Here is a 25774-nt window from a genome sequence, read left to right as displayed (position 1 = left end):
ACTGCGATTACTGAAGCCTGGTGCACTCTAGTTTCAATATGTAGCACTCTAGTTCATACATGCTTTGTAAAAACCGTTGAAAACTATGATTTTATGAACTGTTGTAGCAGAAAACAGTTCTCGAAGTGGGGCCAACCAATTTCCAAACGAAGGAAACAAGAAGGATGAAAAATTGAGAATGACTTTAGGAGAGTTTAACAGAGCTCTCCCTCCGTCCAGAACCTGCCCCTTTGCATTCCTCTTAGTCCCATTTTATAGGGTAGTAATTTTTACACTTTACAACTCTTCGCCCTTCTTTATCACTTTATGCGAAGTATATTTGAGGGTATTACAGTAACATTACACCACTTTTGCTACACACTTTACAACTCATCGCTTTACAACTGGGATTGTGTGGGCTAGTGTCTTGAAGCTATAGTCACCACTTCGCTGATTGCTGAAACCACGATTGTCCTCGCGGGTTCCCGCCATCAGCCAACGACTTCACTGCCACCGCTCCACCCTAGCTCGTGCGCCCGTCTCAAACCCGAAGTCCTTTCGTTGCCTCGACCGTCCATTGCGTCGCCTCAACTGTCCATTGCGACTATAAGGTCATCACTTCACTCCAACTTTTCGTTCCTGCAAGTATTGGACATGACACTTCTCCATGAATCCCTTATGTTAGCCAACTGCAAAATCCTGAAATGAGGGAGGAGGTATGATGCGGAGTCATTTTCCCCAACATGAGCTTACAGGAAGCTCCATGAAATGCAATTAGGTGGGGATTCTCTCCCCCCGTTTTCCCAAAAAAAAAAACACTATTTGATCAGTCCGCTGCAGCAAGGCGGCGGCGGCGACACTGACCAGGTGGAGGGAGGTGCCTTGCTGGTGTGTCATGTGTGACGTGAGACGCGTGCGTGTGAAGCCATGAATGGTAGTATGGGAAACAAACAGGTTGCAATCGTTCCAGTTCGCGAGCGCGGCAAGGCTGCAACCACATGAGACAGGAGCACGCCGGCGGGTGGTGCGGAAGTTTGCGAAAGGACCCCTTTCGGTATAGGTTATTCGTGAAGAAGGCCTCCCAAGGGTGGTAGGTCCATTCTGAACCGTTCGGTCAGGAATAGGGGCGGACAAGATTGGGTTCCCGGAGATCTTTACAAGATGAAATTCGGTCAAGGAATCGGGCCAACAATGGAGCAAAATGAAACAGATTATTCTCAAAAGAACGCCGCTCTTAATTACTCCTAGCAGCCATAATCATAGTAACTCCATATATACAGCTATATATATAAAACTATAAATACTCCTAGTATTACTACGAAGCACAGCTAGAGAGGCAGGCAGCCACAAAACCGGGTGCACAGGATCCTTGCCCACAGAAGATACAACGAGCATTCATATTTCCGCCCCCTCCAAATCCGATGAAAAACCCCTCCTCGACGATTCCAAAAGCGTCGATCCACCCCGCCACCATCGCCGTCCTCCGAATCCAAAGGAAGCAACCCCAACCAACCGTTCCAAATCCCTCGCAAGGATCAACATCACCTTTATCACAGATTCTATAATTCACCAATCACAGATTCCTTTGCCAAGATTCCTGCACTGAGGCTAACCATTATCACAGATTCTATAATTCACCAATCACCAGGAAGATGTAGTTATGAATATTCAAGAAGAAAAAAACATTGCTACTGTATTAAAATCGATATCTTATTGGAGTTACATTTACAATACTTGTTATATTATGCAGCAAAAGAGCGATATGAAATCTCAAGATTTACAGCTACATATCTTTTCAAAACTTCTAGAGTTCTAGATATTGAGGTTCAAGCTTTCTGAGTATCAGCTCCATCCGAAATTAGGTCCCTGAATAGCATTCACGTATAGCCCTGGCAGGCATTCAGTAATCTGGGAATTCTGTAGTGGCGATTCTGCCAGACTTAGTTGGCTCGTAGTGGTTGCAACTTCAGGCCAACTTGTTCATGAATCTCATGCCAACTCTTCACTTGCCTTAATATCCGGGCATTCATGCAACAACAACACCAGATCATTTGACAGGTATCGGATTTAGTAGCTCGGCAGTCCACCTGGAGGTTATCCAAGTGGTTGATTTGTAGGCAGGGAGAATTGCGAAACCAAAACTCGAAGCTGATCACGAGAACACTAGGGTTTAGACAGGTTCGGGTCTACGGAGAGTAATACCTTACATCTTGTATGCTGGTGGTTTGTATTGCTTTGCGCGGGTGCATGGTTTACAGATTGGATTGGATGCTCTCGTGAGGCGTCCTTGGCCGCCTTATATAGGCTGACGACCTAAGATTACAAGTCGGTTTGAATCTAATATACTCGGTTGTTACATGGAAGGTGACCTGAGTCAGATTACAATATGTATCCCGCAATATCTGGGATGATTTGAATCGCTCGGCCTCCTTGACGTGTACTTCAAGTATCTTCAAGTTCTTAGCCCGCACGCTCTGGTCGGGCGGGCCCACTTTTCAGGACTGGCCAGTATCCTGGTCGGTGAGGACCCATGGGGTACCCATATCCCTCAAGGCCTCGAGCGATGTGTAGGTAAACAGGAACTTGAGGTCACCATAGCGAAGCTTGGAATGTGGTCGGCTGAAGCTGCGATGGCGTCATAGTGATGGAAAGGCTACTCGATGTTAATAAAAAAGAAAATTTGAGCGAACGTAGAGCCATACGCGAAGAGCGAAGTCGAGTGCCAAGTTGTTGCATGTTGGGCATCCAGTAGGTCGAAGCGAAGGACATGGAGGGCGTCGCAAGACGCACTCCATTGGAGTATCCCCCGAGCATTGAAGCGATTACTATAATCGATCCAATGGTCAAAAAGAAAGAAAAAATTGATCCCAGAAGCAGGTCCTAGTACCCGAGCGCAAGAATAGGCGAAGCCACGGAAGCATGCCGACTAGAGCTAGGCACCCAGCCCTTGAGGACGAGAGTTGGCGGAGCCGCAGAGGCACGCCGACCTGAAGTACGCGCCTAGCCCTCAAGTACGAGGACTGGCAGAACCACGGAGGCATGCCAACCTGAAATAGGTGTCTAGCCTCCGAGCGTGAGCGCGAGGACTGGCGGAGCTATGGAGACATGCCGACCTGAAATAGGCGTCCAGCCCCCGAGCGTGAGCGCGAGGACTGGTAGAGGCATGCCGAGTCGCCTCCCGCCCCGAGCCAAAGAGGTCGACCGGGCGACGGGAGGCATGCCGAGTCATCCGTGGTGCCCAGCCTCCGAGCCTGGGAACCAGACAAGTCGCGGAAGCACATCGAGTCACCTCCCACCCCGAGCCAAAGAGGTCAGCCGAGTGACGAGAGGCACGTCGAGTCGTCTGTGGCGTCCAACCCCCGAGCCTGGGAGCCGGACGAGTCACGGAAGCACGTCGAGTTGCCTCCTGTCCCGAGCTAAAGAGGTCGGCCGGGCGATGTGAGGCACACCGAGTTGTCCGCGGCGCCCAGCCCCCGAGCTTGGGAGCCGGACGAGTCGTGGAAGTACGTTGAGTCACCTCCCACCCCGAGCCAAAGAGGTCAGCCAGGCGACAGGAGGCACGCTGAGTCGTCCGCGGTGCCCAACCCCCGAGCCTGGGAGCCGGCCGAGCCACGGAAGCTCGTCGAGTAATTTCTGAGTTGTAAAAAGACAATGCAAACGTATATAGCATAATGTAGAATATTTAATGATTGAATAATTCGGAGGTTTGATTTGTTGTAGAAGTAAATTCTTGCATATCCTGCTCTTGTAGGTCGAGTAATTTCCCCGGGTAGTTAGCATGTTACGTTTAAGCACCTAGCCCTGCTGACCATTGCTCACGGAGAGGATGGCTTATCTCAGGCTATAGCGATGGGACTGACCCAATGCTCGCATACAGGAGACGCGTAGGATGAGTCAATATTTCACAGATTAAGGTGTGTACTACCCGATTACTTTAGCAACCGTTAAGAGAAGACATACAAGACATGAAGGAGATCGCAAAGCAGTCGGAACTGTGCGAAAAAGCACTAGCATGAGCTGGGCACCCGTGGGGTGTAGCCCCCGACCGCTCGTGTAGTGGACGAACCAAGCTGTATAAACAGTCAGGGTGCGACCAAGGTGGTTGGCGAAAGTCATAGAGATATGGAGGAGCCGAAACGCATGTAGGTATACGGAAGCCATAAAATACTTAATTGAAAATAGGACTTAGCTTGATTCGTGGATGATTGTCGATGAAGCTGTGGCGGTCGTCGATGGAGCCGCGATGGTTTGTTGATGAAGCCAACTAGCCGGAGTTGATTCCGACTAGTTGTCGATGGAGTGTCTTGTCGATGGAGTGTCTTGTCGATGAAGTGTCCCGACTAGTTTCTAGTCAAGACGAGTAGTCGAAGTAGTCGTCGGCAAGTCGATGCAGCCGGACGACCGTCATAGCTGTGCTTGCATACATCTCTTGTGTGCGTCAAGCGAAGATCTTGAAGTGCCTTGGTAGCTTCTTTGTTGTGCGCGTAGCTCGGTACTCCGAGATTTTGATTTGCAGCAGCATAAGTGCAGAACCGCAACAGCTGAACGCCTGCTTCCCGTCTCAATGCACGTGCGGAGCTTGGAGCTTTGCTTTCTATACTGGATGAGCACGCAACGGGAATAGGCAGCTAGGAGCGGATACTGCACATCCTTGATGGACTCCGAATCGCAGCCGTACTGGCTAAAATTTATTCTTTTCCGAACTCGATACGATCATCAGGGATCGTATCAGCTCCGTATCCGCGTCGAACTGTTGGCTGGGATGGTCCCAGAACTTGTACCGAGAGTTCTGATCGTTTCAGACTCCACTTTGAATTTAACTTACGTAGTGACGAAGATGTTGGTGACGCATGGATAGATGCCATGTCGACTTGCACCAAGAACTCTGACGGATGTCATTCCTGCGAAGATGATACCGAGACGAGATGCCATTGAGTTCACCAGTGAGGATCTCACAATCACCCCTACCTGGTGCGCCAACTATTGAATTTAGTAGCCCGGCAGTCCACCGGGGGTTACCCAGTGGTTGATTTGTAGGTAGGGAGGATTGCGAAACTAAGAAATCGAAGGTGATCATAAGAATACAAGGGTTTAGACAGGTTCGGGCTTCCGGAGAGTAATACCCTACGTCCTGTATGTTAGTGATTTGTATTGCTTTGCGCTGGTGCGCAGTTTACAGATTGGATTGAATGCCCTCAGGAGACCCCCTTGACCATCTTATATAGGTTGACGACCTAGGGTTACAAGTCGGTTTAAATCTAATCTACTCACTTGTTACATGGAAGGTGACTTGAGTCGGATTACAGTACGTACCCCGAAATATCCGGGCTGATTTGAATCGCCCGACCTCCTTGATGTGTACTCCAAGTATCTTCATATCCTTAGCCCGTATGCTCTGGTTAGGCGGGTTTACTGGTTAGGATCGGCTAGTATCCTGATCGGTGGTGACCCATGGGGTACCATATCCCTCAATAGACTTTTGATCCTATTCGATTCATTAGTTCCATCTGCAGTTGATGTTACATGTGATTTCTCTGAAGGATGACTACTCTGACAAATGCTTTCATGGAACATCTGAAGTGCATCATCTGCTGATATTTCTTGCACAGAGCTCTGCACATCCAGAAGTTTCCTTCGACACTGGGCATCTGGCACAAGTTTTTCCTTCAAGCTGTCGGGAAGGCTAGCTAGGGCACTGCTTGACGGATAACAAACAAACAAAAAAAGTGAAAATCAGAAGGAACGTTAGAACAGAATGCAGTACAAGAAGCCTATCCTTAGCAAGGTATACCTGGTAACCCCACGAACAAGGCCCCACTTGTAGCCAACGTTTACAGATTGCCTAAACCCAACATGAAAACCCTCCTGGGCAGAGTCCTTCTGCCCTTTTGTTATACCATCCCTATAGCCCATCTAGAGTAAAATTGGAAGCAAAAGATTTTTAATCATGCCTGCTATCAACGAAAACTGCAGAAGAATAATTAGAATTAACAACTGTGCCCCATTAAACTCTAGAGTATACCTTATGAAACTGGTTCTGCCTGTGGATCCATTCTCTGTCAAAGTTAGAACAAAAACTGAAAGATGTACTACAGGCTATCCGCCTCCTCCAATGTGAAAATATGCTTAAACAAAAGGTAACTCACTTGTGTGAAGGGTATCCCTTAATCGTTTGTGTAGCCCAACAGGGAACAGAAATAGCTATTTCCAGATAAAGTTTAATGTTAGTTTCAACTGTAGGAGGTACCTGTAGCTTTTGTCACATTCAAATCCCGGTTGGGTGCTGTCCATGCTGCGGAGATGCAACTACTTGGCAATCCACTTTCATTGGTTACAACTTATGCTCCTGAACCGAATGATACGATATGGAAAAATTTGGCCATTCCATTTCGGCGCATGGCGATGTACAAACTCGGAGTCTTCGGGTGTGTTTGTTACCGGGTCGATGTGGGTCGGAACAGGTTTGACCCCCATCGTCCCACGTTTGGATGGAAATGGAGTGGGTTGGATTCGTCCTCCATAGGGAATATTCCCCGTAGATGCGGGTCGAGTGCGTCCGCTCGTTTTGGGCGGACGCATTCGACTCGCACGGACACCGTGCTCTCCCGTGCGCGTGCCTCCCCGCCCCCGCGTCTGCCTCAGTCGACACCGCCGCTTGCCCGACGCCCTCTGCTCGCCCCTCCACCCTCCCGTCGGCCCTGCCTCCTCCCGCCAGCCCCTCCGCCCTCCCGCTAGCCCCGCCTCCTCCCACCGCCCTCCGCCCTGCATCACGGGGATGATCGGAGGAGGACGCGGCAAGGGGAGCAGCGGCCGGCGCAGGGAGGGAGCGGCGCGGGGAGAGGGGTGGCGGTCGGCGTGGGGGGAGGGAGCGGCGGCGCGGGGGAGGGAGGAGCGGCGGCCGCACGTGCAGAGGGGCAGCGGCGCGGGGGAGAGGGAGGGTGGCCAAAGGAAGAAGGTAAGGTGGGTGAGGATGATATGTGGGCCCCGCAGCTGACAGGTGGGACCCGTTGCTAACGGTGTTAAAATGTTATCCATCCCAACCTTCTCAATTCCTCCAATCAAACAAAAAACTAGGTCCAACCCATCCCTCTCATCCAAACACGAGATGGGTTGACCCCAACCCACAAAAGGGGATCGGCTCCAACCCAACTCACGTTGTTCCAAAACCAAACACATGCTTCGTTGCTGCATTTATGCTAACAGTGTTCTTTACCATCCCTGTGACAGCTGTGCAGGGATGGTGCGATTTGATAAGATTAAAAGGTGGTTTCCACTAGCGAGAGCCGTGCAGCTTATGTACGTGTCAGAAACTTCGAATTAGTATTATGATTCAGTTGGCACTTATGGTTATCACAATGTTGCCGCAGGTGATTTTCTGTTATCTTGCAGACCAGGTTTGAATTCTGTTGTGACTGGGTATCTTCCAGGCATGATCTTAAATGGCTTCATATACTTGGTTCCCTTTGCGGTGCTTGGTACGGCATCATCTGAAGGCTGTATTGCCAACAACCAAAAGGAAATTAAAGCCTGTAACATGGTGTTCTACTTCTTGCTTGGAAATGTTTTCTTCCTTAGCATTCTGTCAGGTTCTGTACTCGATCAGCTAGGAGAATCTTTCACGCACCCAAAGGACATCCCTAGCCGTCTTGCTAGTGCTGTTTCTGCACAGGTAATGCAAAAAACATGTGCTATTGCTTGTAAAGCTTTTCCACCAGAATCATTTTGTGTAAACTTCGGAACACGAGAAGCATTTTACATTATGTCAACTTGTTTACATTGCAGTTGGATTTCTTCATCACATACATTTTGACCAACGTCATGTCAGGGTTTTCTTTGGAGGTTCTTCAGTTCGGTTTGTTAACATGGCAATTCTTAAAGGCGCATTCACTTGGACATGGCAAGGAGCCATATCTTTATGGCTTCCCTTACTACAGAGTTGTGCCCATCGTCTCCCTTGCAATATTGATTGTAGTCTTACGCTGTAATTGCAGCCCTTCTGCTTCCGATCCTTTTGATTTTACTTTCTGCTCGGTTATGCAGTGTACACCAACCAGGTAGTTTTTTTTACTTTATTCAGCTCACAAGATCTATATCTTCCATTGTTCTTCCTTTTGTTACAACTAATCTCACCGTGGATGCGTCCGACGAACAACAGTTCAGAAGAAGAAATGGCAATCCAACTGATATACTGCTGTAATATAACAAAAAATTAAACTGGCCACGAGTTTGCATCTGGCCTAAGTACCAACAACGTAAACGGTTAGGTACGCATCCGTCGATACCTGGAACAAGGACAGTTCATGTTTCTCAAAACCACATGACAGAACTTTCTCTTTGTTCTACATTTAAGCAGCCGACAAGTAATCACAAAATACAAACTACAGTATAAATATGAGACACCAGACAGGTCATTAGGCCAACATGTCCACTGCAGCACGGCCCTTGCGTGAACTGAGCGGAAGGCCTCCTAAGCTGTAAATCACGGCACGAGATAGCAAAAATCCTAGCTACCTGGGCAAAATTCGTTTGAATTTGCAGGAGGGTCTAGATAGCAAGATGTTACAAATTCAGGTATCACGGGAAACTCTAGGCTCAGTATCAAAGTCGTTTTGCTCCAGGTCACTGTGGTGTTCAACCACGAGGTGGTGGGTGCTGTGGTGGTGGTGGGGGTTGTGTAAGGCCAACATTGCCCATTCCCTGCAAGAATCAGCAACGCCATGCGTCACTTAATATAACCAACTTACAGCAACATAGCTAAATAATGCAGAAATGTTTAATAATACAGATGACTAGGCCTAGTAGCTCTAGGTATGACAAAATCAAGAGGCAACAGAGTCTTACCTGGTAAGAGCTTAGACCTGGAATGGATGTCATTTGTCCTTGTGGAGCCATTTGTCCCTGAGGTCGGTTGTAGATGCCACCCATAGGAAAATTTTGTATGCCAGATGAACCTGATGCTCCTTGGATGTTTCCCATCGCACTTGGGAACCCACCCATTGGAGGTACATTGCCAGGAGGAACAGAACCAGGATGCATCTGATTTAGGCCCATCATGTGCTGTGGCATTTGGGGCATCATCTGGTTCTGTGAACCTTGCATTGCCTAGAAACATTAGAATTGTTAAATTCACTGTCAGTAATTTACCAAGGAGCACAAAGGATACAAATATAATTTAATCTGTTTCCTTTGAGCTTTGATGCAGCACCGAATTGACTGGTGAATTCACAAGAACATAGAATCATGCGGCAAAGCAGTGTTATGGAAGATAGTGTACAGTAAACAGGGTTTAGAAAACTTCATACAGTAACCAGTTACTGCATTTTCGGCCAAACCAGTCCTTACTGTTCTTTTTGTTTCTTAAAAAAAGGATGCAAGGTAATGCAGTATTATTCGTTATTTATTAGACATGTAGGAAGTGAACCAGATAACCAAAACTAGAAGGGCGAAATCAATCTTTTGCAAGAGACGGAAAAAAGGGCATTTCCAGAACCAGGAGGATGCCATGGAATTGATCTGCTGGTGATTTTGATCATGGTTCTGAAATCCTTGCAGCAAATAACTCTGCCTTGATGATACAATGTTTTCAAATGTATTCATGCTTCATCTCAAACTCAGATGTATTCATACTTCATCTCTAAATATAGCAGATATGCAAATTATTTAGAAGGTCTAACGGGGTTCATTTGAAATGCAAACTTGCAATAGTTTGCATATGAGCATTTGGTCTTTCACTAGCAGATAAGATAAATAGAAACAGAATATGTTACGTTATGTTAAGTAAACAATTATGTCTAACTCATAAAGGTATTAGTGAAGAGTAAACAGTACCGTTGGGTGAGGCATTGGTGGAAGTGGTGGATTCACTGGTGATGGCATTGATGGTCCGCCCATCGGTGGAAGCTGGGGAAGTGTCGGACGAGATCCTTGCGAATGTGAAAGCATGTGAGCTGGTGGCTGCAATTGGGGCATATTTGGAGGTGGCGGCCGAAACTGGGAATGTTGCTGCTGAGGCATCTGTTGGTATTGTTGCTGCTGCCCAAGAAGTTGTGATGGATGAGGACCGGGTGGCAGAGGGGGTTGCCCAGGTGGAAGACCTGGAATAGATGGTCTCTGCTCTCCTTGATCAGATCCATCCAAGGTCATTGCAACCCCAATGCCAGGGATTGTGCCTTCATTACGTGACAATCCAGGAGCAAACGGTCCAGGTGTTGGAGGTTCAGGCATCTGGAATCCACCCATAGCACGAGCACCAAAAGCAGGATGTTGGTCAACATAACCTGAAAAAGGTGATAATTTTCGCATTAAGAATTTCACTGAAACAAAAGATCACAAGCCAGCATAAAACACCATTAAACACCTTCATGAAGCAAGTCATAGATGACCATAATTCTTTATCTAACTAAACAGTGACATTGGAACTTGGGAGGTATGTGTGTGCACGCGCGCATGTGCAAAGTGCAAGAGCATTATGTTAAAGTTTTATGACCAAAACAGGATAAAGGAGATAAAACAAACTAAATTCAACCTTGTGTCTGGCCACTGTTGTATCTATCACGGGTAATATCACCAGGCCTGTTTCTACACCAGAACTTTGTAGCATGATCATTGCCCCCACTGCCAAAAAAAAATAGTAAACATTTTTTAATGAGTTCACATGCAGCTAAAGCAAAAGGTAAATAAGGCCACACAATGCACAAGAGATTGTATTCAAGAACCAGATTTATGTTGCATAACAGTACAATCTACTAAATAACTATATGCAAGACAGAACAAAGCAAGCAACATATCAGAAAGAGTGTTAATTGCCAACTTTGAAAGTAAACGGCCAAGTACCTGCAAAGTAGATAGCCTACAGGATGCCAGGCAAGATCCCACACACTATTGTCATGTGCATTGTTTATTTCGATCTGTGGAGCTTCATGGCTGCCAAACAAATGAAATAGCTTGTTCATCAAAATGAGACATTCCTGGGCTAACCAAGATTATTGTTTCAGTGACGCTACAGGTATCTTACCCGACCAACCAATGAAATATTGCTCCATCAAAGCTCCCGCTAACAAAATATTCTTCATGAAATGGATGCCATGCCAACGCTGTAAAATTGAAGGAATTGAGTGACCGACCCATTCAATACAACCTTGGCAAACAAGAGTGGGCACAATATTTTCCTAAAAAAATTTAAGCCGCTATTCTAACATCCATAGAATGTGTGCTTGCAGTGAGTAAATCTTAAAACAAATGAAGGAACATAAGAATTTTAATATTGTAACAGCAATCTAACCAGTAACATCCTTGGTGTGCCCACGGAAGGACTCAAGCTCTTTCATGGATCTTATATCATACAGCTGCATGAATGAATTAGCCATAAAGAGTGAACAACTGTATGGAAAAGTATAAATTTACTGCCATCATAAAAGAAGTTATTGATTACCAGGATGGATTGTAACCATCTACGTAGCTAGTGCTAGAATGTTGCGTACAAAAGCATATGCTACCATCTTACAAATGTGCTTTGAAGAAGAAATGAAAAAACAGAACAAGGTACAAAAGCACAAACCACAGACCTTGATAATCTGATCCTTTGAGGCAGTCAGTACCCAGTTCCCATTCTGATTCCACTTTACACAATGCACAATGTTTTTATGACCATGGCTGCAGATATATACCATATTGTAACACAGAACTTCAAGAAAAAAAACAAAATAAGCAAGTGAAAAGAATACGGACAATGAGTTTAGCTCTCTCCCACTTTTTGCATCCCAGAGTTTCACAAGATAGTCTTTACCACCTATGGAGCACAGAATTGAATGAGCGCTGCACAAATGAACTCATTAAACAAGCACAAGCATACACTAACCTGAAACCAATAAAGACTTTGTAGGATGCCAATCGACAGTTTTAACATCCCAACCGTGGCCTGGCTGAGTTGAAGGGAAATTCAGGTTATTTGATGAAAAAAGCAAACAAAGTAATATCACACAATAACTTCACATGGTCAACTGGCAATCAGATTGAGAATTGTAATTTTTTCTACTTCCCCTTGATCAGCAATTGGCTAGGTTCCTTTATGTAGTTTTTGCTGTTATTATTCCTTTCTTTTTCTTCTTTTCGTGTAAACTCCATTTTTATTTATACATCTTAATAAGTAGGGGCACACCCCTCCTGTTCTTTAAAAAAATCATATTAACATTTGTAAGAAAAGCTTGGCAACATTACCAGTCAATGATTTTTCCTCTTGGCATCTTGCAAAGTCCCAAACCTTAACAGTTCTGTCATCGGAGCAGGAGCAGAACTTCAAGTCTGTTCTAGAAAAGCTGTTTGAAGGACACGTTTCAGCACACAATGAACATGAACTTGGTATAGCAAACTAAAAGAAGTGCATTAGATAACCATCACCTTAAACCACGAACTGATTCTCTGTGAGCTGTTTTATTCACTTTGACATTGTTCATGTTACTTTGCCAATACCTGCAAAAGAATTCAAACCATTCAGCTAATGGATTAAACGATGTAAAGTTCAAAATGGCAATTTCTTGGAAGGTACAAAAACAAAGGGTGGCATACTTGATTGCGCCACCATCATCACCCGTAACCATCCAGTTTTCATTGTGACTCCAAACCATTGATCTCACAGGTTGATCATGAGCCTAATTGACAGGTTTCTCCAAAAGGTAAGCTAAAAGTACCAACATATTAGTAAGTCCAACAGTAAGTAATGTGGAATACCTGAAGTATCATTTCAAAATTAAAAGATTGTCCATTCCATAGCGTAAATTCACCACTTTGTGATCCAGTGATAAGCCGACGGCCTGTAGGGGTCCACTTTATCCACAAATAAATTTGTATTATACTCCAAGTGGATGAAAATAAGAAAACCGAATGTTTATTGAAGTGATGATTATGCCACATAATTGACGAGTCAACACATTAAAATAGTCAAAATTAATAAGAAAAATACAGTTTCTTGACAAGATTTATCATTTATGTAAGTATAACCAACAGCAAGGCATCTAAGAAATTATTTAACAGAGAAATGTTCAATCTGGACTATTGGGAAAGCAGTAAAATGGGTATCCCAAAACTTACCAAGACACGATTGATAGAGCACCGGTTCTTATTGATTGAAGAATGCACAAATTTGGCAGCATAACTTGTGGAAGGATTATCCGGATAAGCAACAGATGGTAACATCTGCAACCGTAACAGTTCTCAGAATATTATATATAACAAGAAATAGTTATCAAATTATACAAAGATCTTTGATTAGTTAGAACTAATTGGATTTTTGCGCAACCTAGAGCACGATGATCACTCATATGAACTTCATTATTGAACCTATAGTATTATACGGTGCAAAGTAACATTGTATCTATTGTATGCTAGATAAATATTTAACACTGAATTTCAAATGGACTCTATTGCTCATGGCTTCATACACATAAAGGTATTTATCACAGCATAGCTACTATCTTCTAAAGCTTAAACCAATCAGTATTTCTAGCGCAACTATCAATCCATCTTTTGAATATATAATTGTAAGTCAGGGCAAGTACATCTAGGACAGCAGCAGGAGTTGGCTGTAATGTGAATCTGTCCCTCGCGTCCCGCTGCCACATGCGAGCCTGCATACATGCACATAGTGGAAATCAGCACTTTTGGTGGGAAGAAAGCTGCGGGTACCAAATGATAAGCATTGCAAATTCAGAACAAGATATAAAAACAAACAAAGAAACATAAACCATAAAGTATCAAAATTCGAAGCACTTCTAAATAATCGTTTTATATTGTGAATCACCAAAGTAAAGTCCATATTACTTGAACATAACGGACAACACTGCTTGTGTAGTCCACTGTTCGTCGCTGGACAGGCTTCCGCATCCTTTTAGCACCAAAATTGTCACCATAAGCTGCAGAGTCAAAAATTACATTGTTATTTCTGCAATTATGATATGATAATGAGGGCCGAGGAGTCTACAGCAAATCACAAGAAACTCCCGGTATGTTTCTTTGTAGCAGTCCGCTCACACAGATGAAACTCCTCTCTCATTTGATGAAACTCTCCCTACTCTCTCTTCGTAATGACTCTGTCAAGTCAGCAAAATTTGCAATGTGGCATAGAATTTAATGCTAATGAAACTCATATGAAATCCCCCATTGAGACTGGCCTAATACAAACTAACGGTAACGCAATACCTGCAATCTAATCTAGATCTAACTGCACTGCTCTGATCCCTAAAGTGGAACAGCGGCTACCACCGAGTATGGTGTTTAGCTATTACCGTCGTATGGCGGCTGATGCTGCTGCTGCTGCGGGGGACCCGGGTGCGCCGGGTACTCAGGGGTGAGGTTGGTGGAGGACGCCGCCGATAGCTGCCGCATCGGCGGTCCGCGGTAGAACTCCCCGCCGCCGCCGCCCTGGGGCGGCTGGTGCTGCGGCGGAGGTGGCAGCTGCTGCTGTTGCTGCTGCATCATCTCCGCCGTCTCGCCGGGAGGGGAGAGGCGCCGAGGCGGAGTTAGGGTTTTGGATCCGTGCGGCGGGAAAGTGGTCGGGCTCTGGGCTCGGCGGCGCGCCGTGGGAGGGAGCGCAGTGAGACGATGGGTTCGGCTGTCATGAGCCGAGATCGAGCGAGCCTACGTGCCCGAGGTCCACCAACAACTCGAGCCGATCTGACCCGTATTTCGGCTCCTGGTGTCGGCCTCCGGTGGTGCTGCTCGCTGCAGATGTTGGGGCGCTCGCCGCTGCTCGCCTTGCCGCTCGCCTTCCTGGTGGAGGGGCCTCGCCGGGGGCGGCGTGTCAGGCGGAGGCGGCGTGTCAGGGGCTCGGCGGAGGCGACTGGCACGGGCTCGGCGGAGGCGACTGGCACGGGCTCGGCGGAGGCAGCGTGTCAGGCGGCGGCCGCGCAGACCAAGGGCGCACAGGCCCCAAGCGGCAAGTGCGGCGGCGAGAGCGCCCGCAAGGAACGACGAGGATAGGCTACGCTTCGCTACCCGAGCTCAGGTGGCTAAGCTCAATTAGAGCTCGGCTCGAGTTATAAACGAGTTGAGCCTGAGCCCTGAGCATAGGCTCGCAAGCCTCATGGGCTCGAGTAGCTTGATAGGGCTGAATAAGCTGATTTGTATGGGCCTCAAGCTTCAGTAAACGAACAAGCCCATCTGCAATGAATATAGCCCAATAACATGTATTCAGCTTCAGTGTGCAACCAATTTGAATTAGGGATTAATAATACTTTTCTTAATGAAATCCTCACCAAAGTTAGTATTTTCACATAGATACTACTGTATTTTGGAAGAAAAAAGTTCCAAAGGCAGCCCCATCTAATTGCAGGTTGAGAGTTGAGACTTAAGCTTTGTTACGGTCACTAGGAATGCTTAAAAATGGCACTAGGAATGGCAATTCCTGTGCCATTTCTACACTTGAATGGCAGTTAATCTTTTTGGAAATTCTCCCCTAAGCTCCTGCACAGTTTAGCATTGCTTCTTGCCTTCTTGGCATCTACCCGTCATGCGTTTAGGCCCAAGCTCTGCCACTGCAACTTTTTATGATTTCTTTGGTTATTAATTACTAGTGGATGTGCGTGTATAATTAAAACATGACAAATAATTTTTTTAAATAAAATAATATAAACAGTTATTATAGAAATCCGAGTAAGCAATAAAATACATACATATCGATTGAAATACTTGTTTAATGCTGATACATTAACGATCTATCTTTATCAACTAACGGACTTATACGGACCTTGACCATATACTTCTTCAACTTTTTTCAACATGTAGTCATACAAATATTTCACCATAAGGTAATGGTTTCTACACTCTAACCACGGTGTAGTATAGACTCTTCTAATTCACATCTCAACCCTATATTGAACCTTTAGCCTTCTAGCTCAGTTGGCTCATGAGTAGCTTGGCTTGTTAACAAAATAAAAATAGCTGCTCGGCTCGTTTAAAAATCCTCCGAGCCAAGCCAAGCTAACCAAAATATTAATGAGCCGAGCCAACATATGAGTTTCTAACTTGACGTCCAGCCCTACGTACAAATCGATCAAATAAAAGAGAACAATTGTGCTTGTGTCTAGATGTGTATACTGCAAAATGAAACATTTTTGAGTCTTTCTGGTTGATTATTTAACTAAAATTATTATCTAACCAATCACAATCTTGTTTGTCCCTAAATTTAAGTTTTGTATTTCCAAATTTGGCACCATGTAGTTGTTATGTCCTTATGTGTTACGCCACGCGACACCATGCATGGAATGTAATTTGATAATTCTTCCTATCTCAATCTCATTTGTCCCTTACTTTATTTAATTTTTTTATTTCCAAACATGGCTCCACAAATTTGGGTGTGATAGTTCTTTCTATAAAATTAGATCTAGCCAATCACAATCTCGTTTCTCCCTTGCTTTATGTAATTTTGAAAATGTTGATCAAGAAATTTAGTTGAGCAATGAAGGAAGCTTTTTTTTATAAAATGGGCAGAAGATCCAACCGACATGTGGCCAAATTATTACATTTAAACTAAAACTGCTTCTCTTTTTTTTTTGCGAAGAAACTGAAACTGCTTCTCAATCTAATACTTCATCAATACTAGGCAAGATCCACTCCACAAATGCATTTATTTTCATGGTCGTCAAGGATAACCGATTGCCACTGATCATGTACTCATATAAATCAGTAAGGGAACGCGGAATTTCCTTGACCGTGCTTCTAATTTCTTGATCTCCTCGGCACGTGCGGCAATGGCAGCTTTAATGCTATCGTGTGCCATAACATCCGTACGCAGCCCAGTTCTAATCGCTGCACAAGAATAATAAACAAAATAAGCACAGTGACAGTGCGCAAATAACATGCATCATGTCGAGCATAAAAAATTCTAAAGCACCTTCAAGGTTTGATATCCATGGGGTATGTGCCATTTTCAATCAAGGTGATAGATGTGTTTTCAGATTCTTCAAAGCAAGCTGAAATTCTCCGGTAGCCATGAATTAGAAATTCACATAACACCAACTGAATGTGATTAATTTTCCAATTTGTTAACGCACCTCTATCACAGTTTACACAAACTCTTGTGACCATCATAAAGTTGTTGTTGAGTTGGATCGGCATCAAGGAATTTTCCACCGATCCTCTGGTCGTGACAATACGGACGAACCCAACGCAACTACAAAAAAAAGATCCATTATTTTTGGCATAAAAATGCATATTTTGATTGCTAATTAATTGCAATGAAAATGCAAATCTCCCTTGTTCCATATGGATCAAATGAGCAGCTAGGGTTCATCAGGCCAACGAAAGCCACAACCGCTAGCAAGTCGACCTCGGAACCATGCGCCATCGAAAGAGTGAGTCATGAAAAAGGCTGATGAAACCATCTTATCCTATATTTCTTTCAAATAGCGTTTTATGTGTGTGTGTATGACCTTTGGTTAAAGATGAAGAAACGTCCAGTTATACATACAGGGGGTCACCGACATCCGTGGGTCTCATAAGGATAGCTAAATGGCCGGCTAATATATTTCCTAATTGAATAGCGCACTATTAGAAGGTGAATGTGACAATTCATCCGCCTACATCGATGAGTCTCATAAGTTTCCTAATTTCATGGGTCCAATATCTATACTATATCTATACTATTCTATACTATAAGGATCCAAAACAACTGAAAACTTTTCTCACCCAATTTAGACCCACCTTACTCCTCACGTTGCACCCACTTGTCAGACTTTCGGGGATGATGAAAGGGTGCAAACCCATAAAAAATGAATCAAGGAAATTGTTTCTGCCAAATCGCGCCTATTTTTTTCACCGCACCAGCAGCTACCTGCCCGCCGTACTCGCGCATGTCCCGCTCGCCAATCACGCTGCCTATCTCCCTCAATCCGCCCCTCCTTTCCTTCCTCGCTTGGACGCCGCCACCTCCACCGCATAAAGTCACGCGCGTCCCACCTTGCTGACACTGCCCGCCCTCCTCCACCGCCATTAGCGCGCTCCAGGCCTCCCTCCTCCTCCGCCCACTCCCTTTGCCGCTTCCCCCACATGCGCAACTCTTCACGTGGGAATGGAACTAGGGCGGCACGCTCAAGCACCCGTTGGAGACCAAGATTGTCAGGACACGAGAAATTCGAGCAGGAATCAAGAGAGAAAAGAAGAACACAAGCCAAGATCAAGAGGGGAACATATATGAATTTCAGTAACTAGTAGTAGCAATTAACTGGAAAAACGAGAAGTTCAGTTACACCAGATCACCATAGCGGTGCCACAAGAACTACTGCTAAGCTAGAACTCGATCTAGGGTTGGTTCTGATTCCATAATACCCTCTCCCGACCGCCAGACCAGCTATTACAACTCAGCTAAAATGGGAGAAGTAAAAGAGCTTTTACAGCTCTGAAAAAGTTATTGTTGTCAATCTGAAAACAATGGTGAAACACTACAGCGACGCAAGCGAACAATCTCAGTCGTTGGATGACACACAGACGGCTCACGGGAAGTCGATGAAGCGTTATCTTGGACGCCGACTATGAGATTTCCTTCTGAATCGCTATTTGAATGGCTTGGCTGACTAAAGTTGTATCCTGACAATGCCCCCTCCTTAAGATCATTGTCCTCAAGGATGAAAACAAGGAAAAATCTTACGGATGAAAGAAGCATCTTCCCAAGTAGCCTCTGATTGGAGAAGGTTAGACCATTTGATCAACCATTGCACCACTAGTTCATTGTTCCTAGGAATCATTCTCCTCTCCAAAATAATTTATGGTGCTACTTTGATAAGCCCTTTGGCATCCACTAGAGGCAAGTCACGAGTTGGCACCACTGTAGGACCAATGTGTTTCTTCAATTGGCTGACATGAAAAATAGGATGTAGTGTACAATGATCTGGTAGGAGTAGTTTATATGATGTTTTCAAGAACTTTGAATGGGCCATAATACTTTGAGCGCAATTTCAGTGAATTGTGTAAACTTAAAGAAGTGTGCCTATATGGTTGAATTTTCAAGTATACCAAAGAGCCAACTTCAACTTCCCTTTCTGTTATGTGCTTATCTGCCTAATGCTTGATTCTAGCTTGAGCTTTAGCCAAATTGTCTCTGATCAATTGATTTGCTAGTTGCCTATTTTGCAGGATCTCTCTTGCGTTGTCATCGGGACAGTCGGGTAGAACTACTTCAGCAACCATAGGAGGAGGAAAACCATATAAAACCTGAAATGGTGTCATGTTCAAGGATGTATGATAAGAGGTATTGTACCACCATTCAGCTGAGGATAGCTAATAGAATCATCTTCTAGGACCAGTGAAGCACATATTTGAGATAATTTTCTAGGCATTGATTGGCTCTTTCTGTTTGCGCATCTATTTGGGGATGGTAGGCTAAGCTCAAATGTAACTTTATGCCCAACGCTTTAAAAAGAGATTGCCAAATAGCACTAGTGAATATCCTATCTCTGTCTGTCACCATCACCACTGGTGGACCATGTAATGGAATGACATCTTGTACAGTGAAAGGATGACTTCATGTTAAGAAGAAGTGAGAGTATTTTGTGAATCTATCAACCACCACTAGAATGACATCTTTACCATTAGATTTTGGTAAACCCTCAATAAAATCCATGGAAATGTGAGTCCAAGCTATGTCAGGAATAGGAAGTGGTTCTAATAATCCAGGATATGGAGTGTGCTCACTTTTATTTTTCTGATAGATAGGACAGGCCTTAACATAATCTTTGACATGCTGATGAATTCTTGGCCAATAAAAGACTAATTTTAATCTTTGATATGTTGCTCTTTCACCTAAATGTCCTCCCACAGCAGATTTGTGAAAACTGTCCAATAACTGTTGCCTCAAGGAAGTGTCCTGGCCAATCCAAACTTTCCCTTTGTATCTTAAAATGCCATTAGCAAGTGAATAATGAGGCACATCATGATTGTCGATACTCAATTTTGTTATCAAATCAATGCAAACAGGATCATTTTTGCATTAGTACAGCTCCAATCCCAGTACCACTAGATTCTCCTTCCAAAATAAATGGTTGAGAGAAATCTGGGAGAGACAAAACTAGGGGGTTGGACATAATCTCTTTTAACTTTTGAAAGGCTTGAGTTTGTTTTGGAGTCCATTCAAACCCATCTTTCTTTAATGCATGAAATAAAGGTCTGCAAATAATTCCATAGCCTTGTATGAACCTTCTGTAATAACCAGTTAATCCCAGAAATGCTCTCAATTAAGTGAGAGTTTTGGGTTGAGGCCAATTCTAAATGATAGAAATTTTGGATGGATTAGTAGCCACACCATCCTTGCTTATAACATGACCCAAATATTCAATTTCAAGCTGAGCAAAGGTGCATTTAGAGAGTTTAGCAAATAACTTATTTTCTCTGAGCACTGTCAGGATAGAGTGTAAATGAGAAATGTGGTCTTGCAAGGAAGTGCTATAGATAAGTATGTCATCAAAAAATACTAGAGCAAATTTCCTTAAAAATGCTGCCAGCATATTGTTCATCAATGTTTGAAAAGTAGCTGGTGCATTAGTTAAACCAAAAGGCATAACAAGGTACTCAAAGTGCCCTACATGAGTAGTAAATGCAATTTTATGTATATCTGCTTCACTCATTCTGATTTGGTGATAACCTGACCTGAGGTCAATTTTTGAAAAGATTTGTGCTCCAAACAACTCATCTAAAAGATCCTCAATAATTGGTATGGGATATTTATTTTTGACTGTGTTAGAATTGAGCTGCCTGAAATCCACACACATTCTCCAAGTTTCATCTTTCTTTTTCACCAATATCACTAGAGAAGAATATGGGCTAACACTTGGCCTAATCATGTGAGATTGCAACAATTGCTTAATCAGATCCTCCATTGCATTTTTATGATGATGAGGTAGTCTGTAAGGCCTCTGATTTATGGTTTTGTTCTCTTTAATTAATCGAATGGAATGATCAATGGATCTGTTTGGTGGAAGCTCAGTTGGTTATGTGAAAACATCCTAAAATTCATTCAAAATTGATTGTATGTGTTCAGAAATTTTAGAAGGTGGCTGAAGAGAAGAATTTTGATTATTATTCAAGACAATGACAACTCCTACTGCTTTCTTCTTCAATAAGTGACAGAGTTTCCTTGTATTTATTAATTGGCAGCCATAAGTGATAGTCTTATCAGAAAATGTTATAATGCTCTTTGCATCTTTAGTGATAGAAAATTCTCTTCTTTTTAAATCAATTCCCACTAGACTATGTTGATAGATCCAATCATCTCCCAAGACTACATCAAAACCTTGAACTTCTAGCAATCTGAAATTAGAGATGAAATTGTGGCCTTGTATTAAGTAAGAGCATGTTGTACAAGAAGTTGAGTTGTGCATTTCTGTGCCATTAGCAGCTACTACTTTAACCTCTTCAATTTGTGAAATAGGTAAATTACTTCTCATGGCAAATTTGGTATTTATAAATGAGACATCACTGCCACTATCTACTAAAGCAGTACCGTAGGTGTTACCAAACTTCAACTTCAATGTGAAGGTTCTTGCTTGAGAAGATATGCTAGTAAGAGCATGCATAGAAATTTGCACTGTTGGAACGGGTTTAGCATCATGATATTCCCCTTCATCAGTGGTGTTTTCATCTTCTACAATTGACATTTCCTCTTGTCTATTCTTTTCCACCATCACTACTAAAAAAAATTGTTTTCCTTTGCAGACTTTGGCATGACCAGGAACCCATAGCTCCTTACACTTAAAGCACTTGCCAGTAGCTTTAAGTTCAACTATATTATTTTGAACATTGTCCTTCTCTTTGGAATCCTTATTCCAAATTTTCTGTGGTTTGTAATTGCCACTGAATGGTTGTAGCTTCTTAACTAGAGGATGAGCTTGTTCCAGTCTTCTGGCATACCAAAAAGCATTAGTCAAGAAATTAGGTTTGTGACACTACAAGTGATGCTGAATTGGCTCTTGAAGTCCAGAGACAAAACTAGTAATGAAGTAAGAATCTTGTAGAGAAGGGTTGTCTCGCTTAACCAAGCCCATCAATTCTTCAAATTTAGTGATATATTCAGTCGCAGTGCCTGTTTGCCTTAACTCATGAAACTTTTCAATAACTTCATAAGATGATTCTTCATTAAATTTGTCACCAATCATTCTGCAGAATTGATGCCAGGGAATAGAAGTGGCATTGCACCCTATTCCTCTCCACCAGTATTCAGCTTTGGCCATAATGTACATTGCTACAATTTGTACTCTTTGTTCATTTTGAATTCCTACCAACTCAAAGTACTTTTCAGACTTTCTAATCCATCCATCAGGATCATGGCCATCAAACTTAGGGAATGATAATTTTGGGTCTTTAGCCACCATTTTCTGCTGCATCTGTAGTGAATTCCTGTTGGAAGGTTGCTGTGGAGTGTATGGTTTGAGTGGGTTGACAACTTGTGTATAGTGTTGATGGTGCTGGGCTTGTTTGCTAATAAAGCCTCATATTGTAACTGTTCTTGTTCAGGATCATATGTAGCATTGGCCTGAATGAAAAAGTCCTCCAATTCTTTTGTTGTCCAAGGGTAATCAGCAATCCATTCCTCATCAACATCTCCTAATGGTGCCTTTGTGAACCAGGGAGTACCAATCATGTGTTGTATCTGTGCTGTCACATCAGGTGGAGGGGTGTAGACTTGTTGATGTGTTCTTGACACATCATTGCTCATGTACATAGATTTGTTTGCCTGGACAAGTGGTGTGGGGGAAACAACAGTAGTTTTGAATGCTGAACCTTTGTCTTCTGTCCCAGATGAGCTTGCTAAATTGTTGAGGCTAGTCAATATTTTATCCAAAGAAGACTCTAACACCTTGTTCTGCTCTTCTTGCTTCAATATGAAAGAATCCAAAGTAGATCTCAGTTTTTCCACTTCCTCAACCGAAGCATAACTAGATGTTCCACTATTCTCCTTTGTCAACATAGTCTCCAGCTTGGTGGATTCGGTTCAAGCAGTGCTTTCCCCAATTTGATCCACAAGCACTTCTACCGCCTGAGGCACGGATTGGCTAAGGAATTTTACACAGAAACTAGTTCTGCAACCCTCACCAAGAGTGTCTCCCACCATCGCCTCCACAATCTAAAATCACACACAGCTACAGAATTTTACGCAAAAACAATGCCTTGCAACCCTCACTGCCGTGACTTCGACTGCTAATTTTTGGGGAAAAGGGGGATGTTCTCCACAGTTTCGGGTGGGAGGGTGGGATTTTAAGTGATTGAGTCACAACCACCTCTCACCTCACCAATCGGACTGAACCTGGGAGATTGGCTCTGGAATTGTTTGGATCCGGTCGCGGATGCCTGGCTCTGGATACCAATTGTCAGGACATGAGAAATCCGAGCAGGAATCGAGAGAGAAAAGAAGAACACAAGCCAAGATTGAGAGGGGAACAGATATGAATTTCAGTAACTAGCAGTAGCAATTAATTGGCAAAACGAGAAGTTTAGTTACACCAGATCGCCATAGTGGCGCCAGAAGAACTACTGCTAAGCTAGAACTCGATATAGGGTTGGTTCTGATTCCATAATACCCTCTCCCGACCGCCAGACCAGCTATTACAACTCAACTAAAACTGTAGAAGTAAAAGAGCTTTTACAGCTCTGAAAAAAGTTACTGTTGTCGGTCTGAAAACAACGGTGAAACACTACAGCGACGCAAGTGGACAATCTCAGCCGTTGGATGACACATGAACGGCTCACGGGAAGTCGATGAAGCATTATCTTGGATGCCGACTATGAGATTGCCTTCTGAATCGCTATTTGAATGGCTTGGGTGACTGAAGTTGTATCCTGACAAAGACAAATAGCTCCTGGGGGTAGTCGACGCCCTCGCCGGTGTCAGGATTGTCCAAGTGCGCCTCGGCTCCTCTTTACCCACGAGATTCATACCTCCGTGTTGCTGATGAAACAAGCTCTCTCCCTATGGGTTTCGTTAGTTCCAGGCGGCGATTGGTGGGTGGCATTGCCTCGCAGTGGACGACAAGGACCGCGCGTACGCCTGGGGTAAGTGAACCCACTTCGTGGCACTGCCCGTGATTGATTTCTGGTTGGTTTGATGCAATATGTGTTAATGGTGCAGGGGGAACGAGTACGAGCAGTGCGCCAAGGAGCCTGAGAGGAAGGAGGACGGGACGAGGGCGCTCAGGAGGGACATCCCAACCCCACAGCGGTGTGCGCCCAAGCTCAAAGTCCGGCAAGTGAGTGGAATTTGATTCCTGTGCTGTGCTAACATTAGTGAGAATATTTTGAAACTTTAGCAATTTTAGTTGGTGCTCTGGTTGTAGGAAATCCTACAAATTGTGGATGGTATTGTCAGTTGTCACTTTGGCACATGCTTTGTTGCCAAAGAAGTAGTCTGGTTGCGAACCACATATGGGATAATTTATATGATGATGGAATTGGAACTTTTATAATGTTTCTTGTCCATATGAATTATTCATGTCTCCGAATGATGCTGCAACTTTGTCTCCTGCACTCATGATTTCCATTAGTTATCTTTTGGGTTGCTTATTCATTTGCTAATTCTAGGTAGCTGCTGGAGGCACACACTCTGTGGTTTTGACTCAAGAAGGTCATGTCTGGACTTGGGGCAGCCATGGCCTCCTGGTGATATGTACCGTGCCATACACCAAATCTTCAATTTGTTTTGTTATTTTCTCCTTGAATTTGTTGCGGACCATATGTCTTTTCAGCAAGCAAATATCTACACCAGTACGTGTGTAAGGCCTTCAGAAAGTGAGGGTAATTGCTGTAGGCACATTCCATAATTTGGCACTAACAGAGGATGGAATTTTGTGGGTACGGGGTAATAATGAGTATGGTCAGCTGGGAATTGGAGATACCCAACCAAGATCACAACATATCCGTGTTGAGGGGCTATCTGATCTCTTACTGGTTAGTCATGCTGATTTCTTTTTTCTTTGAATTTCTGTTTCATTCTAAATTAGATGTAGAGTTTCTCAAGCCACTACCAAACAAGCAAGTTAAGGCTGCCTTGGTGTCTAACTGAAATGATTTTTTTTTCCAAACTTAGTTCTTTTATCCCAGCTAAAATTGACCTGCAAGGAGTTAAGCTTCATTCAGCTAACAAGTTTGCTCTTTCCGGGACTTCAAGTTGTAATCGTCGCACATTAGCAATAATATGTTTGTTGTTGCTGATAAGTTGATAGTTTAACTGCACATTGGTTTCCTGATTTTTCACTTGTTACATGTACCCCTATGTCTATTTGCAGGTTGACATTGCTGCTGGAGGTTGGCATTCAACTGCACTGACTAACGAGGGAGAGGTATTCCTTGCCATCTTTTATATATACTGCTTTATTCTATCGAGCCACCAGATGATAAATATTTAATTGGCAGCAGACTATTCTTGCATCCTATGAAATTGCATTCATGAAGGCTGTTGTAATGTTACATTGGACTGCAAATTCAGGCTTGCTGGGGTGTGGCACTTTGATCAGAAGCTGCTTGAGGAAGAGGCCTGAAGGAATGATTTGGATGCAGGGGTGTGGCACTTTGATCAGAAGCTGCTTGAGGAAGAGGCCTGAAGGAAGGAAACACCGTGGAGTAGGGTTGGAAGGTGCTTAAGGAAAGAGGAGTTTACTGATATCAGCATTTATATTTGTCGCTACATGTACATCTTTGAGAGGAAAGGTGTTGTTAATGTATAAATCAAATGGTGCAAATTAAATGGCTGTAATGGAATGGTACTTACGGACGGTGTTTTCTAGCTAGCCCGTGTGTGCGCACGGGTTGATTTACTAGTATA

The 25774-nt window shown here is 43.8% G+C and overlaps 1 protein-coding gene, 1 non-coding gene and 2 pseudogenes across 2 annotated transcripts; 2 read left to right on the top strand and 2 right to left on the bottom strand.

Moving 5' to 3' along the window:
• Nucleotides 1-1959: 1959 nt before the first annotated feature.
• LOC117853475 (uncharacterized) lies at nt 1960-5892 on the bottom strand. Its single transcript, XR_011897326.1, has 3 exons — nt 5771-5892; nt 5440-5674; nt 1960-2043 (listed from the first exon to the last, which is right to left on the bottom strand). It is a non-coding gene; the product is annotated as an uncharacterized protein (transcript).
• Nucleotides 5893-5926: 34 nt separating this feature from the next.
• LOC140221532 (CSC1-like protein At3g54510) lies at nt 5927-8300 on the top strand (annotated as a pseudogene).
• On the bottom strand, nt 8298-14663 carry LOC117848348 (flowering time control protein FY). Its single transcript, XM_034729714.2, has 18 exons — nt 14259-14663; nt 13795-13886; nt 13533-13601; nt 13066-13170; nt 12706-12801; nt 12544-12626; nt 12376-12447; nt 12196-12293; nt 11837-11896; nt 11707-11767; nt 11544-11631; nt 11261-11324; nt 10994-11072; nt 10813-10902; nt 10505-10593; nt 9808-10256; nt 8821-9081; nt 8298-8676 (listed from the first exon to the last, which is right to left on the bottom strand). The coding sequence occupies exons 1-18, from the start codon at nt 14449-14451 to the stop codon at nt 8611-8613; spliced, it is 2115 nt and encodes a 704-aa protein (XP_034585605.1). The 5' UTR covers nt 14452-14663; the 3' UTR covers nt 8298-8610.
• Nucleotides 14664-14700: 37 nt separating this feature from the next.
• Nucleotides 14701-25462, top strand: LOC117853455 (ultraviolet-B receptor UVR8-like; annotated as a pseudogene).
• The last annotated feature ends 312 nt before the right edge of the window (nt 25463-25774 follow it).

This window comes from Setaria viridis, chromosome 1 (genome assembly GCF_005286985.2).
Source record: "Setaria viridis chromosome 1, Setaria_viridis_v4.0, whole genome shotgun sequence".
Taxonomy (NCBI): domain Eukaryota; kingdom Viridiplantae; phylum Streptophyta; class Magnoliopsida; order Poales; family Poaceae; genus Setaria; species Setaria viridis.
This window is presented reverse-complemented; position numbering and strand designations above follow the sequence as displayed.